The sequence below is a fragment of the Danio rerio genome, chromosome 2 (assembly GCF_052040795.2).
Source record: "Danio rerio strain M-AB ecotype USA chromosome 2, GRCz13ab, whole genome shotgun sequence".
Lineage (NCBI taxonomy): Eukaryota > Metazoa > Chordata > Actinopteri > Cypriniformes > Danionidae > Danio > Danio rerio.
In genome coordinates, this window is record NC_141022.1 from 43,785,001 (window position 1) to 43,802,557 (window position 17,557).

General features: G+C 32.5%; 1 protein-coding gene across 6 annotated transcripts in view; it reads left to right on the top strand.

Moving 5' to 3' along the window:
* Positions 1-17,557, top strand: part of epha4b (eph receptor A4b) — a 242,909-nt gene that overhangs the window by 144,600 nt on the left and 80,752 nt on the right. For all 6 annotated transcript variants that reach the window (XR_015477916.1, XM_087239983.1, XM_087239979.1 and 3 more), the window contains 2 exon segments: positions 6,548-6,660; positions 11,967-12,129. Coding sequence is in view for 5 of the 6 variants with exons in the window: in XM_087239983.1 (XP_087096109.1) it covers positions 6,548-6,660; positions 11,967-12,129 (276 nt within the window). In the remaining variant the exon portion in view is untranslated.

The following is a 17,557-nucleotide window of genomic DNA, read 5'->3' on the forward strand; positions in this document are numbered from 1 at the left end:
ATTTTACAAGTATCTTTTATTCTTAATCTTGGACCTTGTTCTTGACCAAGTGTGAAGCACCAAAAGCATACCATATTAAAATTGATTTGAACACTGTTTTGGTTAAAATAGTCAAAAAGGGTGGCTATGATGACCATCCGACAAGCTAATAGTGTTCGCAATAGTGTTCAAAATAGTGTTCAAAATGTCACGAAAATGCAGTATTCAAATTTTATAATTAAATAGAAAATGAGGCGTATAATTCCAGAATGGTCCACATTTTGAGAAAAAAGAACCACCCATTTTACCAGACTGGCTACGGGCCTGATGTTTTTGATTTTAAATAAACCTATATTGTGTTGTACTGAGACCTTTTGTTCTCAGGTAGAGCAGATTATTTTTGTTAATATTTTGAGCAAAAGATCCAAAGATTAAATATGTAAGTAATTTTTCTGCAGCTTTCTTTGCTTATATTTCTAATAAAGCCAATATTAGTGCAAGGCGCTGTAAATTCATCGAAATCTGTAAGCTTTAAATAATACATGGCATCAAATGCATTATCTACAGTTGGGACTCATCTCTGGTGCTGAAATGTGCTGAAAACACACCCCTGACGGGCCGATGAGGGTCATCAGTGCAGGCGTGTTCTCATTAAATGTGTTTGTGAATGTGTGTATGCTGGTATTAGGCATCGGATTAAATATGTATGAAGCTGTTCTGGCAGTGGACGTTGGAGGCTCTTGAGCAGAACAGGCACATGCTGAGACTGAAGAGCTTAGTGTCAGAACAGGGTCAAAGATCATGATGATTTATACATTCAGCCACATCAGACCGCGAACCAGCAGAAATCTGAATACTGTACAGTTTTTGGAATTAATGGTGCTCATTAAAATTTACATTTAAAACTTCCACAGAAAGTTTTTTTTTTTCTCTCTCTGAAGTACCACAAGTAACTTTTCCCATTTTTAATGTGTAATTAGTACATTTCTGTACTTTGTGTGTGTGTGTGTGTGTGTGTGTGTGTTGTGTTTTCTTTTACAATTGTATACAAATAATAAAGAAAATCCAGATTTAATTATTTTATTATTATTTTACTTACTGTTTAAGCGTGTTAAATATGTGATAAGATTAGTAATCAAAAGCCAGAGTTCTTTTTTGTATGATTTCTATGCAGAAATAATTTGTCAACTATTGTAGTAGTAGTTAATTTTAATGTCCTTGACAGGAAATTTGTTGTGGGCATCACCATATTGCTGGAGACATTCCTTAAAAATTTCCCCCACTGAAGCTAAGCAGGGCTGCGCATGGTTACTACATGGATGGGAGACCACATGGAAAAGCTAGGTTACTGCTGGAAGTGGTGTTTGTGAGGCCAGCAGGCGGCGCTCAGTCTGTGGACTGTTTAGGTCCTAGTGCTCCAGTACAGTGAAGGGGACTCTATACTGTTCAGTGAGTGCCATCTTTCAGATGAGACGTTAAAACCGAGGTCCTGACTCTCTGTGGTCATTAAAAATCACAGCATGTCCTTTGAAAAGAGTGGGGATTTAACTCCGGCATCCTGACTAAATTTGCCCACAGGGCTCTGTCTATCATGACCTCGTAACCATCCCCATATCATAATTGGTTTTATCACTCTGTCCTCTCTCCACCAATCAGCTGGTGTGTGGTGTGCGTTCTGGCAGGTGGATGTTGCACACTAGTTGGGGATGAGGAGATTCCCACTTAATGTGTAAAGTGCTTTGAGTGTCCAGAAAAGTGTTGTATTAAAGTAAGAAATTATTATTATTATTATTATTTTTATTATTATTATTATTAAAAACAAGCAATAAAAACAATACAAAATACAGTAGTTACAGTACTTATGATGCCAATTAAGATAAACTCTTATTAAATAAACCCACTGAAATGGTTACAAATGATTTTTTTATTTTGGTTCAACCTACACTTAGGCACTCTATATATCTAGAGGGAAGCAGTTCATTATGTGAAAAAAATAAATAAAAATGAGCTAGTTCATTTAGAATCCTTCCCAACTGATTAAGGACACATAATTCATATAAAACAATGTATTGATAATATTTATTTATTATTAGTTAGAATTTCTAAAACATAAGATGTAAACATCACTAAAAACAAAGGATTGAATCGTCAGATCCACAAAAAATCTGAAACATCACCCCCCGTGAGTTATGATGACATATTTACAACAAAAAGTTTGTATTAATTTAATTAGTTGTAAATCGATCAAATGTATGTGTCGCCAAATGCCAACACTGTGCAATAGTGGAACCGTGCAATATTGCAATGGGTTAGCTAGCCAGCAAGGTCAGCTGTGATATTTTAATTTGTAGCAATAACAACATGAATGCTAGTAATATAATGTTGATTAGTCATGTGTTAATGGCATTTAAATTATGAAAATAAAAAAAAAATTAATAAAATTAGACAAATTAGACAAAATCTAATTTTAATGGGAACACATTTGATTAGAGACAGAGAACAGTGTATTTGCGAGCACCTCCATGTTCTATGGTAAGTGAAAAAAGAAAAGGACAGAACTGGCTCTTTGTGCAATTGAAAGTGAAGATGACCATGAGAATGATGTAGATGGGACATTTGATAAGAGCAGTGATGCAGAAAGTTCAGGAAATTTAGCTCAGAGGCAGAAAAGACAGGCATAGTATATAATATAATATAATATAATTTAATATAATATAATATAATATAATATAATATAATATAATATAATATAATATAATATAATATAATATAATATAATATAATATATAAACATTGTTTGCTAGTATCTAAATTATTCTGATGCATCTGGATAAACTAGACTTGTTATTTATTTCTTGTAATATTTACTGCAGAAAATATTTATATTCACTGTATGTTGTGTACATGATAATGCAATATTATGTTTGTTTTCAATAATATTCCGCAAAAAAAGAAAGAATGGAATAATTGAAAACTGTGGGAATATCAGTTTTTGGGAAGTATGCATAAGGTGTCATTAATAAGTTCTGTGTTGAAGCCTATAATACTGCAACACCAACTAAATCATTTCAATCAACAAAATTAATAATTATATAAGGAAAATTTTAAATGAGAATTTTTTAAGTTAGATACACTGTTGGACATTGTTGCCATATGGCAACATATCATAAAGTACCTTGATTTTTTTTTTTTAATCGTTTGACAGCACTTCAAGTTAAGCCATTCTAAGAAAGAAAAAAAAAAAAAAAAAAAATATATATATATATATATATATATATATATATATATATATATATATATATATATATATATATATATATTTAGGGTTTTTTCCACCTTTTTTTAGATAGGACAGTGGAGAAAAGACAAGAAGCATTGGGAGCAGAGAGAGGGGAAGGATCGGCACAGGACCTCGAACCGGTAATCAAACTCAGGTTGCCGTATATGGTGCCATATGTCAACGCACTTAACCACTAGGCTATTGGCGCTGACACATTTTTTTTAAACATAGATAAATCATAATGCAAGCAGTAGAGGGTTAAGAATATATTTGTAATTAATTGAATGCATCCCTTCTGAATCTTAATAATATTATAATAATATCAAATGTTAAATAATAATACTTTTGTAGGTTTTAAATAACCAAAACTCAAGCACAAAAGTAAGCTGTCTAAAAAAAGTTACTTTATCAGAAAGACCAAAGGACAAAAAGAAAAGAAAATGGCAATAAACTATGTACTATCATGAAAGAATGGCAGGTGTGTGTGTGTGTGTGTGTGTGTGTGTGTGTGTGTGTGTGTGTGTGTGTGTGTGTGTGTGTGTGTGTGTGTGTGTGTGTGTGTGTGTGTGTGTGTGTGCGTGCGTGCGTGCGTGCGTGCGTGTGTGTGTGTCTGTGTGTGCGTGTGTGTGTGTGTGTGTGTGTGTGTGTGCGTGTACATGTGAAGGTCTGTGTGCGTTTGTGTGTGTATATGTGTGTAGTACATCTAGTGATTTGAAGGCTGTTCACAGATCTCGGAAGGTGAAGGACACAAGGTGAATTTACCTCCAACCATCTGACCAAATATCAGGCCTGCTGTCATCCCTCCTTCCGCTCTCATTCTCTTCTCTGTCCGTCCTGCTGTAGTGAGAGAGATGAAGGAGCAGCCGACAGAGACAGAAGGTGTTAGACTGTTTCAGGAGTGTAATTACCTGCTGTTGTGTGGCCTCCTTTGTCTCTCTTTAGACAAAGGTTTCACAGCACTTGTGGGTTTTGCGCGTGTGCATGTGTGTGTGTAAAGCACTCTTGAGAGTGAGGGGATCAAGAGCTCTCAGCGGTTTGTGTTTTTAATTCTTGTTAGCATTTTTTGGTCTTTTTTCTTTAACAAAATAATAATAATTTTTTTCAAAACTAATAAATAACTAATAATGCTTGAATACTAACACACAATAAATACTAAATTAAACAATATATATGTTTTTAACCTTTTTTTATTAAAAAAGGTAAAATATTGACTTTTTCTCTTGAACGTTTACCATCAAGTAAGCATAAACATTGTAAAAACTGTAACATATAAAATGTTGAAAATGCAAAAATATTTATTTTACAATATAATTGTTTGTTTGTTTGGTTATCTACATGTTTGTTAATTTATTTGTTTAGAAGTTGAAGTTATATTTTTTTGCTTAGACATTGTTAAGAAGACATATTTTGTATGCACAATAATAACAATTATGCACAATATTATGCACAATTTTACTTAAAATGTTAAATTAAGCATTGTTTTCAAACTCATGTCCAGAATGGCTAATGCTGACATAATAATAATAATAATAATAATAATAATAATAATAATAATAATAATAATAATAATAATAATAATCATAGTAATCATAATAATCATAATAATAATAAAAAAAAAAACATCCAGACAATATGAGAATCTTTTTTAGTCAAATTTGGACCAACCAATAAAAATACAAATCTAAGTAATGTTTTAAAGCGCACCTATTATGGCCCATTGTACAAGCTGTAAAATAAATCTCTGATGCCCCTAGAGTATGTATGTGAAGTTTTTGCTCGAAATAGCCCACAAATAATGTTTATAACTCTTTGAAACTGCCTCTTTTAGACTTTAAATTTTGCCATTTTGGTAACTGTCGCTTTAAATTCAAATGAGATTGTGCTCTTTTCAAAAAAGGGTGGAGCTAAAAATGCTTATGTGTCAGTATAGTGGCAGTGGCAGTGCCTTATGCTAATAATGGTGATATTAAATGGGCGGAACTTTACTCTATTACAAAGGGAGAATGTCAATCAAAGTGTTTTTATGATGTTTGATTATAAAAAAAATTAATACATTTTTAACCATTAGAAGAAGATAATAGATATAGATAGCAGCTTCTCTTTAAGAGAGAAACTGAGTGAACATAAACCAACCTGTGGAACTAGTTACTAAATAATACTTATTGATAATAATTTAACTCTAAATTAAACATTTTTATAACGCAGTGAAAATATTAAAGTAATTTTTTGCTGTTCCACTGCACAATTTTTTTTTTAAATATGTACTGTAACTTGAATAATGACGCAGTGATGCAATATGTAGTTCTGTCGCCTCACAGCAAGAAAGTCGCTGATTCGAGCCTCAGCTGGGTCAGTTGGTGTTTCTGTATGGAGTTTGCATGTTCTCCCTGCATTCGATGGGTTTCCTCCGGGTGCTCCGATTTCCCCCACAGTCCAAAGACATGCGGTACTGGTAAATTGGGTAGGCTAAATTGTCCGTAGTGTATGAGTGTGAATGAGTGTGTGGAGGTTTCACAGATATTGGATTTTCTTCACTTTCGCCAATTGGTGAAGTTTTTTCCTCGCTAAACTGAACTGAAACTCTGAAAACTGAACTACACTGTTTAGATTTACTATGATCTTTTATGTGAAGCTGCTTTGACACAATCTACATTGTAGAAGTGCTATACGAATAAAGGTGAATCGAATAGATGGGTTGTGGCTAGAAGGGCATCCGCAGCATAAAACGTGCTGAATAAGTTGGCAGTTTATTCCGCTGTGGTGACCCTTGTTAATAAAGGGATTAAGCCAAAAAGAAAATTAATGAACTTGAATGAAATTTGATAGATTTTTTCAGTGTCATGAAATTCTAAAAATAAGGAGGTAAAAATATTCAACTTGCAACTTATAACCTTGTATTTTTTGTTCCCAAGTCCACTGCTTGTTTTTAATGTTTTGTTTAATGCAAAACATGGGCATGACAAACCACCTGTAGAACACACACTCTTTCCTCTCCATATGCACCAGACACTTTCCTACAATCACTCAGCTACAATGACTCGACAATAAAAGAAACTGCTAAACTATCTTCTACTTGTCATGCCATCTATATATTGCAGTTTTCTGGTGATTTGAAGTGCTACTTTTATCCTCTTGGATCGAAACATCTGTGAATGACTGTAAATAAATGAATCAACAAGACATGAAAAACTGGAATAATTCCATGTATATCACGAAGCTTCAATTGAACTGCATCACTTGTTGATTATTTTGTCTCTCAATGTCTGTCTCTCTCTCTTTTCTTTCCAGTGAATGTGATCCTGAAGGAGAGAAAGAGTAAAGACAGTATTACCCTGGCATGGCAGGGGCCCGACAGACCAAACGGAGTCATAGTGGAATATGAAGTCATCTACTATGAGAAGGTACATCTGCTGGTTTCTCATCTTCATACACACCCACGCATGCTTCTCTGACCTCCATTAAAAGCTGTAATGATTGCAGTTGTCCAGGCAGCCCTGGCATGTGTAATTGAGGGCTGAAGCATCATCATGCCTTTGGGAATGAAAGCAATCAGTGGACCCTATAAGCCACAGTCGACTGCTCACACATTTATACACGCATAGCTCTTTAATTATAACAGGAGAATGATACCAGGGCTGACGTCACCGAGCAGAGAGAATACCGTCACTGAAACACACAGCTGGGTATACATACTGTCGATTTAAAAGAGAAAAGTGCTGTTTTTATTAAGTAACGTGATCTGTATAGAAAAGGCAGAAATGGAAGTTTGCGTCAAGTTTATCACATGACCACCAGCCATCTCGTATTTTGTTGCCCTTTTCTGTAAATATTAACAAATGCTCCAATTAAACTGTAAAATTCCTGATACTCCAGTTGTCAAATATGACAGAGAACATATATTTTGTCTTTTAAACAGCTTAATAATGATCATATTATATATGATACGACATGTAATGAGCATCGCGATCGGAAGCTGATTTCTTCATTAATTTTCTTTTCGGCTCAGTCCCTTTATTGATCTGGGGTCGCCACAGTGGAATGAACCACCAACTTATGCAGCATATGTTTTATGCAGCAGATGACCTTCCAGCTGCAACCCATTACTGGGAAACACCCATACACTTCCATTCACACACATACACTACGTACAACTTAGCTTACCCAATTCACCTGTAGCACATGTCTTTGGACTTGTTGGGAAACTGGAGCACCCTGAGGAAAGGGATTGAAAGTTGACAAGCAGGATTTATATTATTTATTAAATTACGCATTAATTGTATTTCATTAGCGTCTACCCCTACCTAAACCCTACCCTCACGGTAATGTCAAAATATTATTTATTCTACGATGTCACAAAAATTATTCTATATTGATGAGAGTATCCTAAGCTGTATTGCATCTAGACTTTATCCTCTCCTGCAGCACAGTTTGATCGTAAAGGGTCTATTTTATTTTATTTTATTTTATTTTATTTTATTTTATTTTATTTTATTTTATTTTGTTTTGTTTTATTTTTTGTTTTGTTTTGTTTTGTTTTGTTTTGTTTTGTTTTTTGTTTTGTTTTGTTTTGTTTTGTTTTGTTTTGTTTTGTTTTGTTTTGTTTTGTTTTGTTTTATTTTTTGTTTTATTTTATTATTTTTTATTATTTTTTTTAAACAAGTAAGCAATTGCTGTGTACTACTAATGAAAAAAATACTAAAACAAACAAACAAACAAACAAACAATATAAAAGAGCAAATCAAGAAGCTTTTGAATCAATCAATCAATCAAACAATACAACTAAGTGCTTAAAATTGAATAATGAAATACAGATTCGAAAATGGGTTCTTTTTATTTTATTTTTATTTTTATTTTATTTATTTATTTTTTTTTGTTGAAACTGCTTTAAATATTTATTACATACTTATTTTGCAAGTTTTTTTATTTTATTTTATTTACTTTTTTTTTAATAGTTTATTTGGACAAAAAAACACATCACGACTAAAGGAGAGCATGCATGTTTCAGCTCGTCCTGATTTTGCCAAGTGCTAGTTGTCCTGAGACCAACATATTTTATGATGACCCAGGAACAAAAACTCTATCCTGTCCCTGCGTCATCATAAAATATGTCAGTCTCAAGACAACTAGCACTTGGCAAAATCTGGACGAGCCATGTTCCAAGCCTGTGATGTTTTGTTTTATTTTACTTAATTTTTTTTATTTTATTGATTAAATTACTTAAATACCCAACAGCCTTGTTTTCATTCTCATCAAATTTGAAATATCACTTTTGCAAGGTCTATTCTCAACCATTCAAAGCATTCTGGCTGTTTAAAGACAGAAGGTTTATTTACATCAGACCTGCACAGATGCAGTCGTTTGACCCAGTCTAGTCTGGCACACATACTGGTTGCTGTGTGATTATGGGATGTCAGCTCAGACTCAATGCCCAGATGGGTGTCTGGCATTAAAGAATGTGTGGTTCATGCTGGGTTTGTTGGAGCTGGAATGATCCCACGTTCTCAAACACAAACCTGCCTCTACTCTCAGTCTTTCTGGGTGTGGTGGACAGAGACCAATTCCTTCCCAGAACCCATTTGGTCACAGGATGCTCTTTAATATTTGGAAAAGATTTCTTAGCTTTGAAAGGCTGCTTTTGGAAGCAATGCTGGACTGATTCAAAGCTTGATAGCTCATAGCTGATTACTTTTATCTCTTATTTTGTCAGCTCTTGGTTTATAATATCAGTTATTTTAAAATTTTAAATATTCTGAAGTGTTAGGATACTTTAACACTACTTATTTTAGTGGACAAGAGTGCTCATTTAATGTTGCGATTTGTGATAGCTGCTTTTTTTAATTATTCGTATTTAAGTCTCTAAGATGGTTCACTTTAGATGTTTGCAATTGAAACATATAAAAGCACCCTTAGTATGCAAGACTTTAAATTCAAGTTGATTCAGATAAAAGTGTCAGCCAAGCCAAATGTAAACACTGTATATCCCAAATTGTGAAAATTTGTTTCATAAAAAAAAACAAATGCAGTGAAATCAAGCACTTTACTTATTTTACTTGACAAAAGTGCAATTTTTATTAAGTGTTTTGTAAATCTAAGCACATTTTGATTTTGATGGATGGATATGGATATGGAATTTTTGACTGATACGATAAAATATATGTTTTTTATGTGTGATAGCTGATATCGGATGTATTAACTATTCTTTTTTTCCCCATTTTTTCTGAATTATTACACAAACAAACGGCAAACACATACAGTGAGCAACTGGTTTTATTTACGAATCTTAACATTAGGAACGTTTGATTAATTAACTATTTTTTTACGGTCAACTTTCTTTTATATAAGATAAATCAACTGCCTGACCAAAAAATTTTATAAATAAAAATAAATTAATTAATTAAGCAACCAAGTCACTGATCGTTAACCAAATTCAAAATACCAGTAATATAGTAAAAAAGTGTCAGACATCAAGCATGTGACTTGGTTCACCCAGCGTAGTTTATACATAATTTATCAAGTTAAAGATATTGGCTTATTTTTGTTATCAAAGCGATAACAATAACATTAAATAGCATTTATTGTCTAATATTGATATGGATGGCCACAGAAATATCATGCATTCCTAGCTGCAACACACTACTGTCAAATGTCAAAACCAAATCAAAATGTAATCAGGTGTAACATGTTATAGAATGAGTAAAACTTAAAAATTAGTATACCCAATTCCAAAACTCTTAAACATAATATTTTTTTTTCAAAGGAAATTAGATTTTCATAAAGTGAGTTACAGCCATTGAAATCTAAATTAGTTTATGTTTACAGAATTGTGCAATTTATTTGCTCAGTTAAAGCATTTGGAATCCTTTTATTGTATTTTTTCACTTAAATAAAAGCTTGCGAACAATAACAAATCACACATTGTTTATTTTCTTCTCATTTTACTCCGTTTTTGGAATTTTGTATAATTCACAATCATGAAGTTGGAAGCCATTTTCCAAACTAGCGCTTTCACCCAGCTCTCACCATTTTTGAATACATGAGGCAGTAAGTAAATCTGCCATGTGAAGTGTTAGCTGGCAGTCTGGGTGATTACTATCAAATTAATCAACACATTGTATTCATAGACTTACATTTACATGCCATTGCAGATGTCTGACTCATGTAACTATAATCACACCAATGATCATGTCAAACAGTGTAAATTAAAGCCTTGGCCTGGTCTTTTAGCACCCCAGCATCTGCCTCTCTAAAATGACTGAAAATATGATGCCTGCTGGCTACAGTGTTCGCATGCTGCTGAAATAATATCCTTCATTAATCCTCTTATGTCCTGTTCTGTGCACTCCAAATTCAACACTGCCACCCTGCCGTTTGCTTTAAAAGAGATTCAACAAGTGTATTGCAGATTGAATGTGTAACATCGCTAGCATGACATCACAGTAAGACTTAATAAATTGTAATTTTTTGAATTTTATATTGTTTACAATGATGCGGTGTGAAAGGAAATACTGCAAAAGTCATTTTTAAAATGTCTTTCATTATTATTATTATTAAAGTACTATTTATTTTTATTTATTTGCAAAGAGTCATTAATTTGGCATAATCATATAGATTAAAACGAATTCTAATAAATTCTAAAAAAGTTTGCATGTTCTCCTTCTGTCGGTGTGGGTTTCCTCTGGGTGCTTCGGTTTTCCCCACATTCCAAAGACATACGCTATACTGTTGGTGAATTGATTAAACTGTGTGTGGGTATTTCTCAGTATTGGGTTGCAGCTGGAAGGGCATACGCTGTGTAAAACATATGCTGGACAAGTTGGCGGTTCATTCCACTGTGGCGACCCCTGATGAATAAATGGACTAAGCCGAAAGAAATTGAATGAATAAATAAATACATGCAGTTTTTTTACATAGTTTCTGTTAATCTATAAGCATAAGCGTATGCTCATAAGCATATATCATGGTTTTCACAAAAGTTTCAAATATCATGACTCTTTTCGACTTTTATGCTGATAATATAAATGTTTCTTGATCTAAATGAGCATATTATAATTATTTCTGAAGAACTGTAACATTGAAGACTAGAGTAATGATGTTGAAAATTTTACATGTATTGAAATATTAATAAATTGAAATAATGTTTATCCCAGTGTAATATTATTTTACAATATTAAAATTCATACCAGGACAATAATATTTATACAATAATTCACAAAAAAAAATAACATTATGTAATATGAAATGAATAAGTAGTCCACAATGAAATTACTTTTTTTCTAACTTACTAACTTACTAACTAACTGACTGACTGACTAAACAAACAAGCAAATAAACAAACAAACAACATACATATATACATACATACACACATACATACATACATACATACATACATACATACATACATAATATGACTCAATATGAGTTGGATATATTATACACACAAAAACATGAACTTATCTTCTAGTATAGTGGTCTTTATTGGTAGTCATATTTGGATGTTTTAGCTAACTATGTTATTTTAGCCATTTTCATACATTTATATGAATTGGGAACATTATGAGAAAATTGTCATCCGCACGCCAAACTTTTAAAAATTGCAAAGTAACATCTTACCACTTCAACATAATCAATAAACAACCTAAATTTAAATAAAATCACATATAAAGTGTTTTTTTTTTGTTTGTTTGTTTGTTTTTTTCCATTACAGAACCAAAGAGACCAGAACTACACAGTTCTGAAGACCAAAGGGCACATGATGACTGTGGAGGGCCTGAAACCAGGAACCACATACGTGTTCAGAGTGAGGGCTCGCACTGATGGAGGATACGGCAACTATGGTGGAGAGATCGAGCTGGAGACCAGTCATGAGGGTGAGGTTTTTCTGCTCTTCTCAACAGTTCCCTTTTTCTCTCTCTATGGAGGGTTCTTTAGTAGTATAACACAAATCTAACAGCATTACTGCTCCATCACTGAGAGGTAGTGATGACTTTTTAAAAGGTGCCATAAAATGAAAATCTGGAAATACTGTACCTAAGCATAGCTGAGTAATAAGAGGTAATGTATGGGTATGATATACCATGAGACTCAAACATAATTGTTTTTCTTTGTTTTCATGTCAATCCTGTGAGAGTGAAATCTCAGTGAAAATTAGGCCAATTGGAACAAAATGCACACTGTGACCATTTCCAAGGAATCATTATTATGTATGCCTCGGGCAGCATTTGATTTGGCCACAAAGTTACCTACTGAGATTACAGCAATTTTTTCCCTTATTGTTTAAGTTTATTTAAGCTTGTATTATACATACTGTGTTTGTGGGACTCTTATTTTAAAAACTTGATGGACTGAATGAAAAAAAGAAACTTGGTTACTCTGGTGGCATAAAGATCCCTCACTCACTCACTGCTAGCTGAAATAAACCTCTTTACTACTTATAAAGATTGTTTATAAAGCTTTCAATAATACAATACGGTCAAATTTTTTATAGTATTATCCTTGAATCTGACAGTTTAGTGTATTGAATATACAGTAAAGCTAAAAATTATTGACACATCAGTTGTAATTTTTGTTGTTTGTTTTTACTATTGGATGCCGAAAACAGTGCATTCGGGAAGCTTTTATAGCACTTCACTTTTATTACATTTTTTATGTTACAGCCTCATTCCAAAATGGATTAAGTTAATTTATTTCCTCAATATTTTATACATGATACCCCATAATGACAATATGAAAAAAAAATATTTTTTAATTGTTGCAAATTTATTAAAACAGCCCTTCCTCAGACTGGAGTGACGGGTTATCTTCCAGCAGGGCAATAACCCAAAGCACACCGTCCAAATATCAATGGAGTGGCTTTACAACAACTCAGTGAATGTCCTTGAGTGGCTAAGCTAGAACCCAGATCTAAATCCTATTGAACATCTCTGGAGAGATCTGAAAATGGCTGAACACCATCGTTTCCCATCCAACCTGATAGAGCTTGAGAGGTACTGCAAAGAGCAATTGGCAAAAATTCCCAAAGACAGGTGTGCCAAGCTTGTGGCATCTTATTAAAATAAATAAAAAAATTAAAAATTAAAAATAAAAAAAAAATTGAGTCTTTATTTGCTGCCAAAGGTGCATCAACAAAATATTGAGCAAAGGTTGTGAATAATCTTTAAAAAAAAAAAATGTATATATATATATATATATATATATATATATATATATATATATATATATATATATATATATATATATATATATATATATATATATATATATATATATATATATATTGTCATTATAGGGTATTGTGTGTAGGATTTTGAGGCAATAAATGAATTTAATCCATTTTGGAATAAGGCTATAACATTAAAAAATGTGGAAAAAGGGAAACGCTATGAATGCACTGTATATATTTGGGGCTAATAACATTGACCTTAAACTTGTTTTATTTATTTATTTATTTATTTATTTATTTATTTATTTATTTATTTATTTATTTATTTATTTATTTATTTATTCGTTCATTTATTCTATCAATTATTAATTAATGTATTTATTAATTTATTTATTTATTAAACAGCTTTTATTCCAGCCAAAAGAAATAAGATTTTCTCCAGAAGAAAAACATATATTACTGGAAATACTGTACTGTAAATATTAGAAATACTAAACATTACTTGGAAAATATTTAAAAAAGAGTTAAAATTTCACAGTATGGAAAATATTTTGTGTGTGAAAAAATTACTTTGTGTGTATATATATATATATATATTTTTTTTTTTAAACTGTCCTAAGAGAAGAATGGGTGTTGTTTAATAGTTTTAGGAATCACTCACTCACTCACTCACTCACTCACTCACTCACTCACTCACTCACGCCCAGGGCCATGTATACCGAAGTTGATATTTAGCCAAACTATATTGGTGTTCTGAAACATCTAGTTTTTTTATGAGGTGAGTTGTTAGCCCAACGCCCAAGGGGAGAACATGCAAACTTCACACAGAAATGCCAGCTGACCCAGCCAAGGCTTGAACCAGCGACCTTCTTGCTGTAAGGTGACAGCACATTTTAAATTACTTAGGTTTTATATTCCTTTTCTTTTTGGAAAGGGTTTAAATTTTTTCCCCACATTATGAAACTGAACATGTTTAGTGTATGCAATTTACAGTGCTGTGTGTTCTGTCTTGAAGTGTATGGTATGCACAAATACACACACAAGTGGTTTATGAATGTCACCGTGAGCCGAAGCCTTAAGCATTTTTCATATAATTAAAAGAGCAATTACACCACTGGACTCAGTTAACTTTGAGCTTGGTGGATGAGGTCGGCTGAGCTCTATGATTCGCTTCCAGAGATGCTCGCTGGGCCGTAACCAGCTTTAAATTAGATGCATATACCACAAGGTCTCTGTGTTTACCGTGTGCCCCAAAGCTTTTTTTAAAAATCTGCTTTGATCCCCATCAAAGAAACACTGACTCAACACTGACTCGTTTGTCCTCACAAAACATGATGACACACTCTATTCTTGACTCCCAGAGAGCAGAAGCAGGAAGTTTGGGAAATAAGTCATACGCCAGTTCATTATATTAAATCTTAAGCAAAGTTCTGGAACTTCAAACATCAATGTGAGGATTAACATTCAAATATTTGAACACCTAGCAAGACACTGCCCAGCAAACATTTTTTTGTTTTTAAAAGATGTCTAATCGATGTCTAATAAATGTCTAAACATTGTTGTATTGGCTAAAACAAGGCTAAACTTGTCAGTGAAAATCTAATACGTCTAAGAATAGGCCAAAACTAGACTTTTGAAACTAGAATTGTTATCAAACACACAGAAATGAATGGCTAGACGTATAAAGTCTGTCTAATTTATTTGACGACTAGTTTAGTTTTGGACTATTCTTAGACGTCTGTTAGATTTTCACTGACAGCCCAAGTTTAGCCTTGTTTTAGCCAAGATGACTACGTTTAGATGTCTACTAGATGTCTATTAAACACAAAAGTGTTTGCTGGCGGGCATTGACAAGTACAGAATTGCACTGTGAGCCAATTTTTTGTAGTAGTGCCTGAAAATTTAGACTCATTTTACACTGTATTCACTGTTGTTTAAATGTTATTCTTTTTATCCTCTCTAAACTTTTTTCTTGCTGTTTAAATTAACCTGACCTTGCGTATTATGGCTGGTATTGTTGGCTCTTTGATGAACTGCTTAATTGATTTTTCTTTGGATACAAGCAACTGCTAAAGTTTGTTTGAGGCCATTTAAGAATGAACTGATCTGCTCAAAAGTGACAGTAAAGACTACAGTGCATAAAACAAAAATGATTCCGACACCTTTAACATTGCTCACATTGTCGAAATTTATTCACTGAAGTTTATGATAATAAAATATGATAAGATGTCAAAGTTAAACTGTGCTAGAACAAATTCATCTTGATAATGCTAGATAACTTATAACTGGCTCACGGAATTTGCAGATTTCGCAGATTTTTAGCCCATCATTAAGTCTATTTGTTTGCTTTTGTAAATGTGGGATTCCTTTGATTTATTTACAATACAGTTTGTAAAGTAATATAGTAGATATATTATATGTGAGACTTGCTTTGTGTAACAAATAAGTGGATCTAATTAGATTTGCATTGTAAACATTAAATAAAAGTTAAAAAGGATATTTTTTAATATTAAGTTTTAGTTGCGATACTCCCAAAATCATTCTGCATACTGCTAATCCACTGATTTTTTACTAAATTCTGTGCAGAAATAGCAAAAAAAATGCCTGCAGATTTTGTCTGACACTATAGCTGTAATAAATTAGAATTACAATAATTAGAAAACTATCAATCATTTTTTCTTAATGACCAGCATATAGTCTTATGGGCTGCCCCTCATGCAAACCTGACTTTTAAGTCCACTGTATGAAGACTTTTTGTGGTAAAACAATGTCACAGTTTACTTTATTTTGCTGCACACATTTACATAAATAAACTACAGTTGCTCAATAATAATAATAAAAAAAAAACTTGTATATTGAAATCCATTTATTTTACTTTGACTCAAGTATCATTGTTGAGTTTACTTTCAGTTCATTTTTATTATATTATTTTATTTTAGTTGTGTTGACAGTTAATCTGTATTTAGTATTATATCTTGGATCTGGATGGTGTTTTCTTTTTTTTTAAACGCAGAGTCTGTTGTGATTTGTTTTGATTCTTTTTGTAAAAGTTTTAGGGTTAGGGTTTGGTTTAGGGTTATTGCATGCACTTATTCATAAAATCATATTACAGCTGTAAGTGCATGTAACAATCTTTTAACACAGTAAATTCTTCACAATTCCTTTAAGTTGTCCCAACACAAATCTTTTTAAGTTAAAAATTTGGGTTGATTGAACATAAAATAATTAAGTTGTCAAGAATTGTGTTAATTCAGCTCATTTTAAATAAGTAGTTTTTAACATGCATAATTTTTGAGTATAAAATCCCTGTCTTTTTCTACCACTGTTGTGATGTAAAACAACAATCTTGGTACAGCTATATACTGTAACTGAGAAATGTATGTGACGTATTGTTCATCAGATTTTTGCCATATGTTCCTGTCTCCGCGAGCTGTGATCTCTCATATCTGAGATTGTTGTATGAAGTTGAGTGGATTTCCAAATCAATTCCTGTTGCTGGAGATATTCATTTTCCTGAAAGAGGCGGTTACTCATGCGTTGCCAGCCTTGATAAATGATGTATTTGTTTTGAGTAATGAGTGGATTGCAGCAGCATAAAATCCATAGACTCGCCGTGAAACTTTCAAACCGAGCCTGTTATTCCCTCTGTTAACATCCCTATTTGGATGGCATTCGTAAATTAGAACATTGACTCAGTCGTCGCCTTCATATTTAGTGGCTAAATGCAGCAGCTTCTGTTTTTTTTTTTTGTTTTGTTTTGTTTTTTAGTAGGAATGAAGCAGAGTTTAACATTTAAGCCCAATAGTTTATCTTCTTTAAGGTGTAAGAGACCACATACTGTGAAAACATACTGTGTTAATAACACGTTCAGATGCTCTCAGTAATGGTGTTAAATATATGAAATATAAAAAATACAATTTATACAATTTTAAGGAAGCCAACTCATTTTTATAACCAAAACAGACAGTTAATGTGATAGGTCACCCTAAAACGAAACTTTATTCACTTTTTACTCTACTTGAAGTAGTTCCAAACCTTCTTGAGTTTCTTTCTTCTGTCAAACACAATATATATTTTAATAAATGTTAAAATCCATTAAATATCGACTCCCATAGTAAAATAAACAATGATGGAAT